Source organism: Phodopus roborovskii, unplaced genomic scaffold (genome assembly GCF_943737965.1).
Source record: "Phodopus roborovskii unplaced genomic scaffold, PHOROB, whole genome shotgun sequence".
In the NCBI taxonomy this organism is placed as follows: domain Eukaryota; kingdom Metazoa; phylum Chordata; class Mammalia; order Rodentia; family Cricetidae; genus Phodopus; species Phodopus roborovskii.
The window spans coordinates 2,592,916-2,610,619 of NW_026126618.1; the positions used below are offsets into that span (position 1 = coordinate 2,592,916).

The following is a 17,704-nucleotide window of genomic DNA, read 5'->3' on the forward strand; positions in this document are numbered from 1 at the left end:
TTGAAATTTTGAACAGGGTGTAGCTGATGATGCAGAGTTGTTGGCAGGGAACAGATCCGTGGCCAGCCACGGAACTTCTGTGGATCGGTTGTGGCATTATGTCAGTGAACCCACTAAGTTCTAGGAGTGGACCCAACTCTTCCAGTGTGGCAACCACGCTTAATCCAAACACTGAATGAAGTTCCAGTCTGTCAAGACCCTTTTTCTCCAGGCACAGTGCTAAGTGCTTTGCATATGTCTCATTTAATTCTGATAAGTACTTTTCTTTAACACCTTCTTTTTGGGTGATGCTGAAATAGGTTAAACAACTGAGCAAAAAACCATATACATACTTAGTATCAGAAGCATGACTCACACCCAAGTCACCATGACTCCAAGACCTGCCTTTAATTAACTGTGCCTTCCTGAGCCATCTCTGTGCCTCAGGGATGTTGATTTTATTTGACTGAGGAGGAACAAGAACATAGCATGCCTCCCAGTTTGTCAGTGTAGAGTAATAGGGTGCAGACTGTGACCGGAGGCTGCAACACAGCTCATCTTCAACATGTCCTTTCCTAGTCTGTGGTACCCAGAAGCCTGACTTAATGATGCTGCTTGTTAGCATGGTGAACATAGTAGAAAAGGAATTTCCAAGGGTCACTGGGTTGGGATCAGTCTGATCCCTATCAAAATAGTTCCTGCCTTATGAGAGAGAGGATGCCTGAAGTTGCCACGGAGCTTGACTTTTCTCAGCCAGCAAAGCTGGGTGTCCTCATTGGCTTTTACTGATGTTTCCCGCCACATCCCTTCCCCTCCCTACCCTGACACATGCTCTCTTTGTTAGATGGCTAAATTGTGGTCAGTTTTCCATCCTCTCCAATGGCTCTTCCTGGACTAGAAAGCCACAATGACTATTATTTACTCTCCCCTAAGGCTGGGGGAGGGGGATCATCTCATTATCACCACCATACAGAGAGAACCATGTTGGTCTCAGACCACTATGCTCTGCAAACATACACACACCACACTTAGAAAGCATAAGCATTTTTACCAAAGTACATTGGCTTGAAGGATTTACACCCTCAGAAATATGCACATATACAAGTAGTTGGTGCTAATTTACAGGAAATATGCACACCATCCATTTGCCTCCAGCTAAACAGCACAGGGTCTAGAACAAAGCTGCCCTGTGGGTCACAGATCCCCTTTTACCCTTAAGATGTACCCAACATACTGTAGCTTGTATTGCATTCAACTGACAAGTGGTCTATTCTAGAATTACAGGGGTCTCCTTGGAGCAGCCCGAATTACATCATTGAGAAATTATAACATTTATAGTATCCTTTCTAAGTACTATGCATTCTCCCAGTATTTTTTTCTAACAACTTTATCAAGCAACTTAATTACAGATCATAAAAATCATTCATTTAAACGGTATGTTTCAACACATTTTGGTCAATGTACTCGGCTGATCAACTGCCAACAGTCCAGTTTAGAACGCTGAGCCTCACCATAAACTTTCTCATGCCTATTTATTGGAAGTCAGCTGCTGCACCCATTTCTACACCGGGCACCTGCATCACCATTTGTTACTGATGCATTCACCGTTGGTGGGACATAAATCTCTTTCCAGTCCTAAGCTGTTCTGAAAAACACTTGGATGTTTACCTGCAAATCTTTGTGGCAACTTGTTTCTGTTTCTCTTGCATGGACTTGCTAAAAGCAGCTGTTGTCCTTTATATGCCGACTGGCAACATGTGGACTCCCCGACTTACCAGCACTGGGCATTGTCTGACATGTTTATTTCACTCATTCTAGTGGCTATTTAGTGGTCCCCTGGTTTTTGCTACTGGGTGACTCTCCAGGAGATGAAGATGTTGTGGGGTGTCCATGGGGTTGGAGCAAGAAAGGCGATTTTTTTTTTTAAGATTTACTTATTATGTATAAACTGTTCTGCCTGCATGTGTGTCTGCACACCAGAAGGAGGCACCAAATCTCATTATAGACGGTTGTGAGCCACCATGTGGTTGCTGGGAATTGAACTCAGGACCTGTGAAAGAGCAGCTAGTGCTCTTAACCCATGAGCCATCTCTTCAGCCCCAAGAAAGGTGATTAAAAGGAAGCTTTCATTGTCATTGCCCTAGGGAGGCTTTCCCATCTTGAACTGGTCCTTGGGACTAACAACATCTACTTAAGAGCACATTTTTGTTAAACCCTTATATTCCTTCCCCCAGACATATATGGGCTGAAATATGGTGAGTGCCTTATCCTAGCAAGCAGTAGTAGTATATGGGCTAAGTACAATCTTGGGATATGCTTTTAGAACTTTAATTTTAGCTACCAGCAGATAGATTTTCTATCTCCTCCTACATCAGATTCTTTTTATCAAGGCTGTAGACATGAAAAAGAATTTACAGGATTGAGTTCCTTGTCCCCTTTCACTAGTCTGTCCTCTGATGCCACTAAGGTAACTGAAGAGCGAGAAGACAGGCAGAGCAGAAAGGACCATTCATAAGCCGAGCATTGAATAAACCACGCCTCGCTTACCGGGAATCGTCTCTTGAAGATTCAGTCTGCCTTAAAAGTCGCCCTTTGCAAATATGAATATAGTCTCACCTTTTGTATCTGTCAGTCCATCTTGTATTTGCAAACCCACACTAATGAGCCCTGGTGACAATCATTTTATTTTCAACTGAGATGGCCCATCGGGGTGCACAGCTGACCTCAACAAGTTGGAAAATGCCCTAAGTATTAGAACCTTGTATGGTTAACAAACTTTAGCAAAGCAGTGGCCTGTCCACTTTTTAAGATGCATTAGTAAAAGTGCAGAGAGATTTGCAGCTTCAGCTTTTGCATGCCGTTAGCGCGTCACCATATCTCAGGGACAGCATCAGGGTGGACAATGACAGGTTCCCCATTTTCTTTGTCAGCAAGTTGTCCTTGCAATAATCCCAATGGCTGGCTTTGAGTGGCGCAATCCAGTTTTTCCTACGAAAACCTAACTCGAAGCAAGGTGTACTTAAAAGTAACTCACGGGGAAATTAGAAACTGATTGGTCGGTTTGTTGTGAGTTCTTCTTCATCTTCTAGAGCACTGTTTATGGTAAAATATAATCAGAAAATTAGTACCTTCATCAAGAGGTAATTCAGAGAGCTTTACAAATAAACCCAAGATCCTCATTGATTACAAAGAAGGCTTTGTACCTCAGAACCCGTAAATGCTCTGAGACAATTATTCCTTAAGCTCTCCCCTTCTATGAGAAGATTATTGCATTTCCCCATAATTAGTATTTCCTGTTTATTGAGCCAGCCTGTATTCACAAGCACATTCCACACACACACTCACACACACACACACACACACACTCAGTCTTTGCTCTCTGCAGAGCTCTGTAGTCTGGAACGCCTTGCCTTCCTGCAAGTTAGTTGTGTCTTTTGGCATCTGCCCTACAAACAAGGAAGCAAGTATGTTTTAGAATATGCTGAGATGTGCATACAGAAAGCAAGAGAAATACCTGGAGAAGTAAAAGGCCTATCCCTTGATCTAAAATCTACCCAGAGAAATCCATAGCGGCACACTAAAACAACAAGGAAAATACTCAAAATATTGCTACTGGGGTTATTTAGGGGGAAGAGAGAAAGTTTTAAGTTTTATTATACTTAAAGAGAAATCATAGCGGAGCAGAGTGCTTCAAAATCTCTAGGGCATTTTCTTAGTCATCCTCAACCAGTCTTCTAATCCTTTTGGGCTGGGAAAGGCTGGGTAGACATAAATATTTAGATGGATGGGTGGGTGGGTGAGTGACTAGATAGTTGTGAGGGGAAAGATAACTACACACATACACACTTTGTATTTTTTTCCACCTCATAATTAGTGTCCTAAAAACCTGCATGATTTTTTCCTTCTTGTGACTCACAAATTATATAAAATTGTAACTATATATGCCAGATATCTGATGAGTGTTCATTGAATAAGAGTATTATTGTCTCTTTTATGTCTGATCTCCAGGGTGTCAAAGGTCATGGAGCTAAGAAAACAAGTTGGAGTCAAACATCATGTCTTTCTGCTTCAGAGGTCCCTCAGTCCCCTACACCTCACACTCAGCCAGATATGTGTTATTGAAGACCACACCATGAGAGAGAAAATGTCAGGGTCACCAAACTGATGCAAGAGCAAATGCAGTCTCTGGATTTGTGGGGTCCTCGAGCACTTTTGACTTGATCCTCTTAGGTGATTGTAGACAGAAATTTCTGTCCCACCAAGTCCCTCAGCCATTCAGTCCCAAATAATCACACAGAGGCTTATATTAATTATAAACTGCCTGGCCTATTGCTCAGGCTTATTACTAACAAGCTCTTACAACTTAAATTTACCCATAATTCTTATCTATGTTTAGCCACCTGCCTTGGCACCTTTTCTCAGTAAGGCGCTCTCATTCCTCTGCATCTGGCTGGCGACTCACTCTCTGCCTTTCCTTTCTCCTGAATTCTCCTAGTCTTGTAGCCCTCTCCTATACGTCCTGCCTGGCTACTGGCCAATCAGTAATTCTACTAAACCAATACGAATGACAGATCTTTACAGTGAACAAGAGCATCACTGCACATCAGGTAGTAAAGGCGCTTTCACATTTAATCTCAGTTTCGGCTCCGCGTATGAGAACAAACCATTTGAGCTTCCACCTGAGGCCCCTCGGCCCTTATGCGTAGCAGCCCTGCTCCACACACTTGACACTTGGTTCGAAGAGGCCATTCAGGAAACAGATGGTTCCTGTAGACTTGCATGAGAACTGTTCTCTCTTTAGTTGGAAAATATCTAGAGAGAATACAGAGGACAGCTCACCCAAAGGTCCAAACGCAGGAGGAAGCTCTTTCCTCCCCTCCATGAATTTAAAAACCAGCAAAGAAAGAAAAAAAAAGGGAACAGCCCATGGCATTGGTGACTGGAAAGCCTGCTCCGCCACTCAGCGCTGCTGTGTGTAAGATCCCTAGGGGACCTGTCCTTTTTCACATCTATCCACTAAACCCAAATTCCAAACCACAACAAATACAAAAGGTGACACTGAAGGACACGATGTGGGTTTGTGATTTCCCCAGAGAACTCAGTCCAGCCAGCAGTGACTGGATTGAAATTTCGCAGAACATGGAGACAGACTGCCGCCTCCCTTTGACCCATGTGAATTCTCGCAGTTTTAATTAGTATATTCCATATCATGTCTACTCAAAATGACAATGAAAATGGAAACTGCAGGATAAGAGTATATTTTAAAGCATGTGGGATACATGATGTTTAGAAAAGAAATACCAACAAGAGAATGGCTAAGGAGTTAAGAAATGCTTCCGAGATCCAGCATATCGAGTTTACTTTGAATGTTCAGACTTGTATATGTAGACAAGTTCTTTGGCTTTGATAGTAAGTGAAAACATCATGGTGAAAGGTGAGCTTACAACACGGCCTCAAAAAAACATGGCTTCTCTGAACTTCTCTAGTGCCTGTAGACACTTGGTGCAGCCTGGCCCGTGTGCTAAATGTTAATAGCTTATGGATAACTTACACGCTTGCTTCTTGTGTATTTCATAAAGTATCTACGGTGGGAAAGTAGCACTGTTATTATAATCAAAACATTGTTTAATTTTTAAAACAAAGATAAAGTGTTGAATTACACCACATTGAATTTGACATGTTTAATTTATATCACATTAATTTTAAAGAGAAAAAGTCTGTGCACATTAACTTTCGGCTTTACTCTGACATATATTCTGATGTGAGCTATTCAGTGCAAGGAGAATGTCATGATACTGTCTGTCTGGCAGAATTCTCACAGCTAAACCCAGACTTATAAAAGACAGTTGCAGAATGTCATGGTGTTGCCACCCAGCACAGATAGTCTCCTATTGCCCAAACTTGGGACAGAGTTTCTGAGGCTGTCCTCTTTAATTAACACTATAGAAAACTTCAGAAGGCCCACGTTGTTTAAACAATGTTCCTTGCTGTGATCACAATGACAACTGCAATAATATCCATCTTTAAAACACACAATAACATTGGTTCCCATCTCTCTCTTTTCTGTCTTTGATTCCTTGTCTATCTCGATCCACATCCTCTGGGTCCAGGTTACTGCGCAGTCAGAACCACTTTCTCGTGTACATGTAGCTAGTAATTTGTTTCTTCACTAATCGTTTGACAATTCATCTATTTGTGCCCAGTCTTTTTGACCTTGGAAGCTCTATAGGTTGTTTCCCCTTGGTATCCTCCAAATGATTTATGACAAAAACCTAATATTTTGCTAGTTGAACTGAGTCGTCTCTATATCTTAAAATGACCAAATGCCCAATATATTTCCCTTGCTTTGTCTCTTACTTTCATTGGGTCCAAAATAATGTTCACCCAAGCCACAGTGAGGATGCTATGAAATCCTTCTCTAATACCTAACCACTGCTGTAGGCTTTACAAGGAAGGCTGGGTTGCAGGTCACGGGTGTCTAGGATGCCACTACTTCAGAGCTCCAATTACAAAGATGTGAGAAGCCATTCTCACTCAAGCCAGACCAGATCACTTTGGCCTTTTAAGAGTCTTTCTTTGGAATATTCTTTAATCATTCTGCCAGTTGGATTTCTTTCGATTAACCTGAGAATTTTGAAGCCAGAAGTTATATATGCCTTCTCTATTTCTCTGGTATTAGCTAGTTTGGGTTGAATCATAGGGAATGCTGGAAAGTTCTCATTCTTTGGGCCATAAATTTTAACACTACTGTGAGATTTGTAAAAGAAATGAATTAGTGTAATGTTTTCAGGCGGTTGAGACCCAGTAGGAGAATTTCCCTCTTAAGTACAATCATGGCATGATCAACAACATGGCTGAGGCCAGGAGGTATGGAAAGAACATCAGGGAGAGGAGCTTGGCAAGGTGAGTGACAGTCCCAAGCCTTGATACCCGTGGGCAGCATGGCCCGCAAGTGACTCAGTATTTCTGAGTCTCAGGTTTGGCATCATGAAAAATGCTTGGGTTACCCTAAGGTTTAGATGAGGCATTTGTACACATATATAATACACTGGGCATACTTTCTAATACAGATGCTATATGGAATCAGAATATAGAATAACTTCAATAAAGCGCAGTTATTGTGTCCTCTGTGATATGGGTTAATTGTAAAATAATAATAGTAATGTGATTTCACGTGTTCTTGCCATAAATTGCCATTTGTTTCCTGCTGGTTTACCCAGTCTCTCCTCGGTTGTTGTGTGGAGAAGGCGTTATGAAGCTGCAGTGCGGAGGGGGCCTCAGCTTACCTCCTGTTGGAGACTAAACAGTGTGGCTGGGAGAGGCGCATGCATTCTTACAAAGTGGGACCAGTGTCACACTGACACATTTCCAGCGGATAAGTTATGTCAATGAGAGCCCTTGCGAGGTGACCCAGAGCTCTCGGTGTGAAGCCCTGGCTTCTTTGCTTGCTCAGGACTGTGAGCATGGTCATGTGTGTGTTCTGGTGGGTTTCTGTGCACCCTCAGTGAGTGGTCACTGGAGCAAACACATGGTGTGAGTGCCGTCTTCTCGGTGTCAGCTCTTTTTTTTTAATTGAAAATAATATATATAATATATTTAATATAATATAGTTAATATAATTAATATATTTAATATATTAATATAATATTATATATTTAATATATGTTTAATATATTTAATATATTAATATAATATTATATATTTAATATATTCTGATTATGGGTTCTTGTCTCAGATCCTTCCCCGCCCGCAACTGTCCCACCTTCCTGAATCCACACCCTTCTTAGGATACAAAGAGGCAGCTAAAAAAATAGTAATATTAATAAAATAAAATTATATTTAAAAAAATAAACAGAATAGGACAAAACAAACAGGAGAAAAATAGCCGAAGGAAAAGCTCAAGAAACACATGTAGACCCAGAGACACAAAGAAATCCCATTAAAACACAAAATCAGAAACCGTGACATATACACAAAGGGCCTGGAAGGGAGGGGGAGCCCTGGACAAATATTAAAAGATAAAGAAGCTCCAAACTTGCCATTGAGTTCGTTTTGTGTTGGCCGTGTATTGCTGGGCATGGGGCCTGGCTTGTTTACCTGGCAAGGCGCCATTGGAGAAGATTAATTTTTCATTTGTGAGCCATTATCCATTGGGATAGCATCTGGGTTAAGGATGAGGGCTTGTTTCTATTCTCCCTCTCAGTGATGGGACCCCATCTGGCTTCAACCTGTGCGGGCCCTGTGGATGGCACCACAGTCTCTGTGAGTTGGTGTGTGCATGGTCCTGCTGTGTTTCGAAGGCCTTGTTTCCTTGCTGTCTTCCATAACCTATGGTTCTTACAGTCTCTCTGTCCCCTCTTCTGCAAGATTCCTGAGCCCTGGGGGGAGGGATTTGATGGAGACATCTGTAGGAAGACTTCTCTGTCCCACCAGGCAGTTGCCAAATAACCACAGAGACCTATTATTAGTTACAAAGGCTCTGCTGGTAGCTCGGGCTTGTTACTAACTAGCTCTTATATTTTAAATTAACTTATATTTCTTATTCACACTCTGCCGTATGGCAGTCCCTCCCCTCCCCCCCTCCCCCCCCCGTACGGCAGTTCATCTTGCTTCTCTCTCTGCCTCCTTGTGATTCCCAAGACTCCGCCCTTCTTTCCAGTGTCCTCTTAGTCTGGGTCTCCCACCCGACCTCGTCCTGCCTAGCTGTAGGCCAATCAGCCTCTTTATTAAACCAGTCACGGTGACATATATTCCACAGACATCCCTTTTAGAACCCAGTGTCCCAAGGCCTCACACTCTGCATACTGTCCAACTGTTTATTCCCACCTACTGCAGTGAAAGCTTCTCTGATGATGGCAGAGCAAAATACTGATCTCAGAGTATAAAACAGTGCCACTAGGGGCCATTTTATTGCTATGCTCCTTTAGTGGAACAGTAGTATTTGGTTTTCACCTAGGTCCCAGGCATATCTGGTCTCAGGTTCTTGGCCAATTGGTTACGTACAGAAATGTCATGCTATTGTTGCACTAATGCATCTTGCAGGCTGATCACCATTGTGGACTGAAAGGTTTGTAGCTGGATTGGTGCTTACCTTTCTTCTCTGGTAGCCTACAGAGTACCTTCCAGAACCATGAACCAGTGTGAATGCTCTAGTAGTGTGCCAGCCCTCTTGCAACTTGCTTGAGAGAGAGAGAGAGGCAGAGAGAGAGAGGGAGAGAGAGAGAGAGAGAAGCCTTTTGGCCTGGGGTCAAGAATGTGCTACATAAAGTAGGCTGGCTTTGAACTTGGAGTGATTCCCCTGCCTTTGCCTCCCAAGTACCAAGATTACTGGTGTGTGCCATCACACCCAGCATCCCGACCTTCCTCTTTATCTTTCTAATGACCCTTGCCATTATTTCCTCATGCTATTGATGGAAAACTGAGGCCAAAGGAGTCAGGTCACTTGTCCCAAACTTGAGTGGGAAGAGAGGAAACCAAACACAAGACTGAAATTACAGCAGCTGTGGTTTAGTGTCATTGCAGGGTTTGTTTGTTTTTCAGAACATAATAAATTGAGGATCGTTATTAAATATATCAAAGGAACATTTCTTAGCAGTAGTCAGAGGCCCCACGTGTCTCCATGAGCACTGGGCCCAGTCACTTTCTGGAGAAAAAAAGAGGTGGAAATTTTAGGGGGAGCAGGAATAACATGAATAGAAGCTTTTGGCAAAGTAATAGACAATGAGAATAAAAGGAATTAAGAGGGCTGGAGAGATGACTCATTAGTTAAGGCACAGGCTGTTCTTCCAGAAGTCTCAGGTCTGATTCCCAGCACCCATATGGGTGGTTCACAACCATCTGTGACTCCTGATGCAGGAGATCTGATGCTTTCTTCTGGCATCCTTGGAGACCAGGTGTGCAAATGGTCCACAGATATACACGAAAGTTTTTTTTTGAAAATCCTACACACATAAAATAAAATGAAGTATGTTTAGGCTTACAAAATCTCTTTGGAAAAGATCAGAGTTGTTTATTTTCTGAGATGGAGGAATCTTTGATCTTGATGCTTAGAATATGAAACAATACAAGAATATAAGGACATTTCTTTGGCTCCAATAGGTAATGCTGCCTGTGAGTTATAAGCACAGGACTACACTTCATTAGCATATTCATAATTTGCAAGGAGGATTCAGTGGAATCTCTATGCTCTACCGAGTAGTGAAATGCCGAGCTGGCTAATAGATATGCAGAAACACAGCACCAGGCTATGTGAGTGGGCTGAAGGATGGCAGATGGACTCCAGTATGGACAACTGGAAGCTAAGGAATTTAGGGAGAAATAATCCAGACCATTCTCCCAAGACTAAAGGGATCTGAAGTATCCGCTACAGCAAAATTAGAAGATTTTACAGTCAATACGCACCTTTGTCTCGTGTACGTATTTATAGTCATACGGCATCAAAAAGATCAGCCTTCTATCGGGTGAACGGAGAATGAGCATCTTAAAGAGGTCATCAAAGCAGAGACGACAGCATCCTGCTTAAACTGACAGCCAAGGCTCGCTTATTCCGCAGTAACCTGAGCTGTGGTTTTTCAACCTTCTTAAGCAATTGTAATAAGGCGGGAGAGCGCCCCGGTGAAATCACTGATAGGAGGGAAAGAGCTGTTTATCAAGTCACACTTAGGGTTCCTCAGCCCAGGGGAATGAGAGTTTGTAAGAACTGCAGGGCTATGGGCAGGTCACTGGAGCACTCAAGTTAACTGGCATTTACCATGTAAAAGGAGTAGGACTTAGAGCTAACCAAGGCCTAAATGGGGGCCTGGCCAGACGACTTGGCAAATAAAGGTGCCTGCGACTAAGGCTTACAACCCGAGTTCAGGCCCCCTCCCCCGGAAGTACATGGAGGAAGGGGAATACTGGCTCTGCCAAGTTGTCCTCTGACCTCCACACGTGTAAGGTGGCACCCATGTGCCTGTGTACACACTTCTATGAAATAATACATAAATAAATAAATTTTTTTTAACCTTAAACCTAGGTCAATTTAGGCAAAGCAACCATTAGGTAGGTAGCCAATAAGCAAAATTCAAAGTAGCACAATATGTATTTTATATATGTGTGTATATATATTATATATGTGTGTTATATATAGCTCATATTATATAATATTACAATGTAAATATATTTATATAAAAATAATAAAAATATTATACCAATTCCAGCTCTCCTGTAAAACTTGATAGGAATGGGAAATAATTTATATAGCTAGAAACTAGGTATATGCCAAGAGCTGTTGCATCCTTGGGCACACATGAACTCTGAAGGGGGAAATATTTTTATGATTATACTCATAATTTACTGTTTTAAAAAGTAGTATTTGGAGATATGGCCAGAGCTTCACAGCATTTGTCTTTGCGTAAGACAATCTTGAGAGTCAGACAAACTGATTCAGAGCCCACGGTCTTCACACAAGGGCTCTTGGGTAAGTACCTTAGCCTTCTGAATCACAGTTCATCTGTTAAGGCGAGAAGCCCTTCTGGGAGACAGAGGGTGATGGCTGTGGAGCATTACCGGACGGGACTGGGGCCCGAGGCTCCCTTTGATATCCGCCCCACAGTTGTCCTTACAGCACTGATGCCTATCGTAACCCTAACTCCCCTGCTTAAATCTTCCCTCACACCCATTCTTTCCTGTTCACTGAGTCCCACCCCCAAGCCTCTCCCCTCCTAGGCCTTCTTTCAAGGCTTGCTTTGGGCACTGCCGTCCCAGGGTCCTGCTCTTAGGGACCCCAGTTGGGAAGGGCTGGTGCATAAATACAGGCATTCCAAACAAGTCATTTCCAAGAAGGGCTTCTTTAAAAAAATAAATAAATAAATGGCAGAGTTTATGAGACTATGGGACAGCGTGTTCCGTGAAGAGGTGGGCGCAATTCTTCCTCAGGCAACAGTTCCACAGGTGCTGGAGCAGAGGAGAATCCCCCAGGAGAAGATGAATGTGTGTGTGTGTGTGTGTGTGTGTGTGTGTGTGTGCCTGTCTGTGTATGCGTGCATGTGTGCATGGGCGCTCAGCTTTTGTTCTAGAAGCACTAGGAATCCAGGGAGTTTTCAGCTCATCATTGCTCAGAGCTGGTTTGTGTGTCAGCAGGTCTCATAGCCGATGTGCAGAGTGAGACCTGGACCCTCTCTGCTCTCACAGGGTAGGGCTGTTACTGCATAAACCTCTTTGTACTGTGTGTGTTGTAGGTCATACACACATTTTTTTTTTTTTTTTTTTTTTTTTTTTTTTTGTCTCCCTCAAGTAAAATAGTTAACCCGATACATGTTGTTTCAGGTTTTAAAAATCAGTTTGATTGGCCACAGGAAACGCATCTTGGCGTCTCTGGGAGACAGATTGCACGAGGACCCTCCACAGAAGCCCCCTCGGTCCATCACCCTCAGGGTAAGTTCCACCTCGGCCATTTTGCTCTCTTTTCATCTCCTCAAAAAAAAAAAAAAAAAAATGTTGTTTAATAAAAGGCCTGAAGCTGTGGAACAGGAAATGCAAGAGGTTTTCCTCAACACTTGCCTTCTCTGTGTAGAGAAACAATCTCCCTTTTGATTGTGTTTGGTTGTCTCAGTATATAATTCAGAGATTTAGAAATACATTATAAGCGAATTCAGTTTGACTAGCCAGCACCTTCTAGAGACCACCCCTTCTTCCCCAAGAGAAAGGAAATGAGTTTTCCGTCAGACTGCTCAAACCCACAGAAAAGAAATCGATCAGGGACCACAGTTAAGTAAAAATCAATTTAAAATTAACCTCAGGGTCCTTTTGTTTTTCAAGAGATGAAAAATGACCTTTTTTGCCCACTTCAAAAAAATTAAGAATATAGACTCCAAAATTTTATTTAGTAAAGTAACAGTTATTTCCTTCGGCTATATTTTCAGAACTGAAGAGAGAACTGAAGAGAAGCTGTAAGACTTAAAAACTATAAAGGAAAGAGAGAAGGAAGGGACAAAAAAGAAGTCAAGAGAGTTGATCCCCTGGTAAGGGTAAAGGCAGAGACCCACCAGGTCTCTTCTAAGGTCCATTAGAAAGCCAAGGTCACCTTCACAAGCTTAGTTCTCCTTTTAGTCCAGCACTCATTTGCTTCGCATTCCCATCCCAAGTGTCGGGAAAGGTAGCCGTAAGTGATGAACACAAGCATATGTGCTCCTAGGGAAACAAATGGCCCTGGTAGGTCACAGTCAGTAGGGCAGGGAGCTGGACAGGACAGAAACTTCTGGAATGGTGAGTCTGACTCAGCTTAGAAGAAGAAAATAGAGTCCATAAGTTGCAAGAATCTACAAGATGCTCCCTCCAGGAGCCAAGAGGAACTGAGCCCTGGAGCATCGGGATAAGCTAAGATGTGTGTATGTAGGCTACTTCAGGGTTTGAGGCCTCAATACATTAGAACAATTGAGTTAGGACGGGCTTGTGTCCTGCCTCCCTCTTCCTTCCTGGAAAGAGGGAAGGCTCGGAGCATCGTCTGGTAAGTCTGGTTTGCACTGCTCCCTGGCCTTTCCCTTCTGAACCTCTTACCCTGACTCTCAAGATGAGACTTGCGGAAATAACAAACTAAAGACGGGCGGGGGGGGGGGAGGGGAGTCCTAGCACAAGTGGGTCTACCTCTGCCAAAGGAAGTCAGGGGAAGAGGCGGCCTGCAGAATGGAATCTCAGGATTCCAGTCCTCTTGTGGCTTGAGAATGAATGCCAGGGCGCGGCCATTGCCGTCCTTCACCTTTCTCTGGCCAGTCTGCAGCTAGCGTTGTCTTTGCTGTTGAAAAGCATCCTCTGTCATTATACGCATTGCTCTGCAGTCTGTGCATCGCGTGACGTGCTATGTTGCCATACTGTGTCCACTTCCCAGCCCTGTTGTCGTACCACACTTTGGTCCAGGACCAAGGCCCATCTGGTCCCATGTTAGCTTCTTGTAATGGCACCTGCCGCAGTGAGGATGAACTGCCCACAGTCCCTTCCCCTGGTAAAGACGTGTTGGGGTACCCCCATGGAGACGAACATCCTCCCTGAGATCATCCAAAGTCAAAACAACTATAACAACAACAGTGTGGGATTCTTTATACTTCAGACCTTTGACCTGAGAGCACGGGGAGGCAGGAGTGTTGACCTGATCACACCATTAGTAGAATTCACAGTGGAACAGTAGTAATCCCAGCCGATGAATGAAAACTACCCCCACCCGACCCCTGTAGCTTGTTGTGTTCGTGTTTCGCAGTTTTTTGAAACCAAAGGCTAGCCGCAAGAGCATGGTATTTACTTGGTGATGTATTTCCATTCAGGAACCCAGTGGTAATCATACTCCTCCTCAGTTGTCTCCATCACTTAGCCAAAGCACTTACACCACTGGTGGCTCCCTAGACGCTCCTCACATTATCATGCAGGGCGATGCCAGGAGGAGAAGAAATGAGAACTACTTTGATGACATTCCCCGATCAAAGCTGGAGAGGCAGATGGCTCAGGTAAGGTGTTTGAAGCCTCTGTGATGTGTTTGCCTTTCCCCCACAGCAGGTAATGCTTTCAGATACCGAGCAGTGGCTCGCCATAGATGCTACTACCCACGCCTAAGCGGAACGTTACCATTTTTTTATATATATATATATAAAATGTGCTGCATTCTGTGCTTTCTGGAACGTGAACCAGCCCCCTCTAGAAGATGGCTGGATACATAGATCGTTGAAACACATTCTTAGTGAGTTAGTTTCAGCTAGCGGGTCTCACTGCCTGTGCTCTCAAAGTCTTTGTGGAAGAAGAATGTTACTGGGCCAGAATCAAGTCGCAACAAGATGAATGATGAAACTCTTGGTTTTAAACACAAATCATCTGGATGATGGAGCAGGGGGAAAGATTAGCTTCCTGTGAGGCCATGGCCCTAAGCTCACCCATTTATATAGAAGTGCCCTGGAGGGAATAGTTGTACCATCTCACACTATCGCCTTGAACAGTTAGACATAACAAAGCTGCCTGACAGCCCTGTTAGTCAGCCCATCCTTCCTTGGTACAAATGTCCACTTGACTGTGTCCTTGGATCTCTGTTAAGACACTTGAGTCAGCCATAGCTGGATGGTGACACATATCCATGTCAGGTGAACAGCAAGCTCTGACCCTCATTTCAGGGATGAGGACATATGGACAGCTGTGGGCAGAACCAGTCCCTCCTGTCATGGGAGGTTGAGCTGGAAGTTCTGAGAGTCTTCCTTCTGCCTCCCACGCATTAGCTGAGAACTCAGAGGTGAAAATTTGACAATAATTGTTTTGCCTTAGTTGTTAATTTTTTTCTCAACTGTTTAGTGAGATTGTGTTTTTTGAAGTCTTTGGGAAACACTCCTCCTGTGTTTTAACTCAAGGAAGAAATATGTGAAGAGAATGTTCTAGAAACCCTGACTATACTGCTTATGGTGCTCTGGTGAGAGAGGACCTGCAATGCAATTTCTCAATACTGAATTGTCTCAGGGTGGCAGTGTTGGAACTTATGGTTTTTGTTAAATAGGATAGAATATGAGAGGGGAGAAAAGGATAATTTTCCTGTTCTCTGTGGTTGGTTGGGTACTATGTGTAAATCTGATGCTGTTTCAACTGAAGCTCTCTTAAATAGGGAGGATCCAGACTTCCTTCCCCAAGCCACTCTTAAGTTTTCTGCTCTTAGTATTTGTGGGACACATATGCAATTCAGTTCACCTAATGGAAACATCTGAGACCTGGCTTTCAACCTTGAATCACGTGATCTTTATAGAATCATTAAAATTCAGTCATTTCTGGGCCCTTGTCCTCCTGGGTAAGGCAGAATGGATCTTTAATGAGCATTAACTATTATTGACTGAGTCACCTTCAGTAACCAAAAAAATTACCTGTCTCAGCTACTCTTATCATTGGTGAAATTTCTCCACACAGGGCAGAGTCTTTCCAAAGAGAAATTAATTACTCTTCTGCCTATTGACAGAACACTCAGAGTAACCTAGCAAAATCGTTCCCTTCATTTCTCCTTCAGAATCCCAAGCAGGGCCAGGAATACTTTTGGTAACCCAAATCTTTTTCCTATCACTGCGCCCTGAAATGCATCCTTTTTAGGAATTGTCTTGCCTTGAGAAAATTGAATGGACCTTTGTCTGGCCAGGTGAGAAAAACCCAAAAGCAGAAAGCCAAGTGAGATTAGTGAGCAGATGGGCTATGGTAGAGCGGCTGCAAGCATACTTTTACCTCTCAGGTCCAACTAACAGCGATCGAATGACTGATGGAAACAGCCTACACCAACAGCCCAGAGCTTATTAAATGCCTTCTAGAATTCTGCAGTCCAATATAGCACTTCATCTGAAGGGGAAAAAAAAAAAAAGAAGCCAGCACTACTGGAATCTGATCAATAAGAAAGAGATTCTGGGATTGCAACTCTCTAGACTGTATACTGCTTAAAACAATGCTGTTCCAAACCTTTAGCCATTCAAAACATGAAGTACTTGGTGATTTAGTTATTTGAACATGTCTTGTTTTGTTTTGTTGTTTTTCTTGAGCTTCCCCATTTGGAGTTGGGATTGTTTGCTCTACAAAAAAAAAAAAAATCCATTTTTTTTTTTTAACAATCTGAAACACTTGCCCCAGACCATATCTTCCCCTGCACTTGTATGTTGAGCTACTCAACTTGGGTTTCAATGAGTTGGAAGTTGCTGCTGAAAATCCCTATAAGAAAGTGTCTTCCCAACCAGCAGCATGGTTCTGGTGCCCTGCCCCCAAATGTTTGCAATGAGGTGGGTTAATCCCTCTCCATTTCCCATAAAATACCAGAAGTCCACCTTTAAGCTCGCTTCTTTCCTATGAAAAGAAGGGGAATGCAATTGGTAGGAGAGTCCCGAGACAGGGTCTCATGCTTAGGAATCCCTCTACATCTTCCAGTGCACCTGAGCCCCTCTCCAGGGATTTGGAATACCAGCCCAAGGCCAGAAGCCTTTGAGTTCTAAGTGGCTGCATTAACTCAAGGGACTTTTGTCTTCTTGAAATCTGTCCAGAAGATGTACTTTGCTTAAGTAAAGAATCCGAGTTAAAAACTAAATTGAGATCAGCACAACATCCATTCCACCTATTAAACTTGTCTGTTATTGGATATTGAAAATGTAATGCTAGGGTAGTATTTAATTCCCTATTTCCAATTTAAACCAATATGAAAGATCTCTGTCTTGGCCCAGCAAGATGGCTTAGTGAGTCAGGGCACCCACCACCAAACATGACAACTGGCCTTCATCCCTGGAACTTACGTGCGGAAAGAGAAAACCAACTTGGTCTCCTCTGAACTCCGTATGTGTACTGTGGTGTGCTGTACTCACATGCACTCACACACAAACACACACACACACACACAGGTGAACACACAGAATGAATAATAAATAAATGATGCCTGTCCTGGAATATAGGTGCTTTGTAAATATTGTGGCTGCTGTTTGCTTTTATCACAATATAAGCACTATTCTGGCTTCCCATGTGAAAAGTGGCATGGATTTCCACACTGATAGCGCTTTGAAAAGTGAGTATAATAATGTAAGCACATGTAGGCAATGATTTCCCTGCCATGCTGAAAATGTAGCTTCTCTGGCCAATGCTTCTAGCCTGGGAGTTACAAAATGGGTCTCCATTCTCTACCCCTAAGAAATAAACGTTGCGCTCACGCTTACACAACTCTACCTCCATGTGTGTAGTGCAATTTCCAGAGGACCTTGGCATCTGTTTT

The 17,704-nt window shown here is 43.1% G+C and overlaps 1 protein-coding gene across 1 annotated transcript in view; it reads left to right on the forward strand.

Annotated features, from left to right (window-relative positions):
- Anks1b (ankyrin repeat and sterile alpha motif domain containing 1B) overlaps positions 1-17,704 on the forward strand; it is an 878,091-nt gene that overhangs the window by 792,993 nt on the left and 67,394 nt on the right. Inside the window, exons 18-19 of the mRNA XM_051206268.1 lie at positions 12,286-12,393; positions 14,274-14,453. Coding sequence (XP_051062225.1) covers positions 12,286-12,393; positions 14,274-14,453 — 288 coding nt within the window. The remainder of the gene's footprint in view (positions 1-12,285; positions 12,394-14,273; positions 14,454-17,704) is intronic.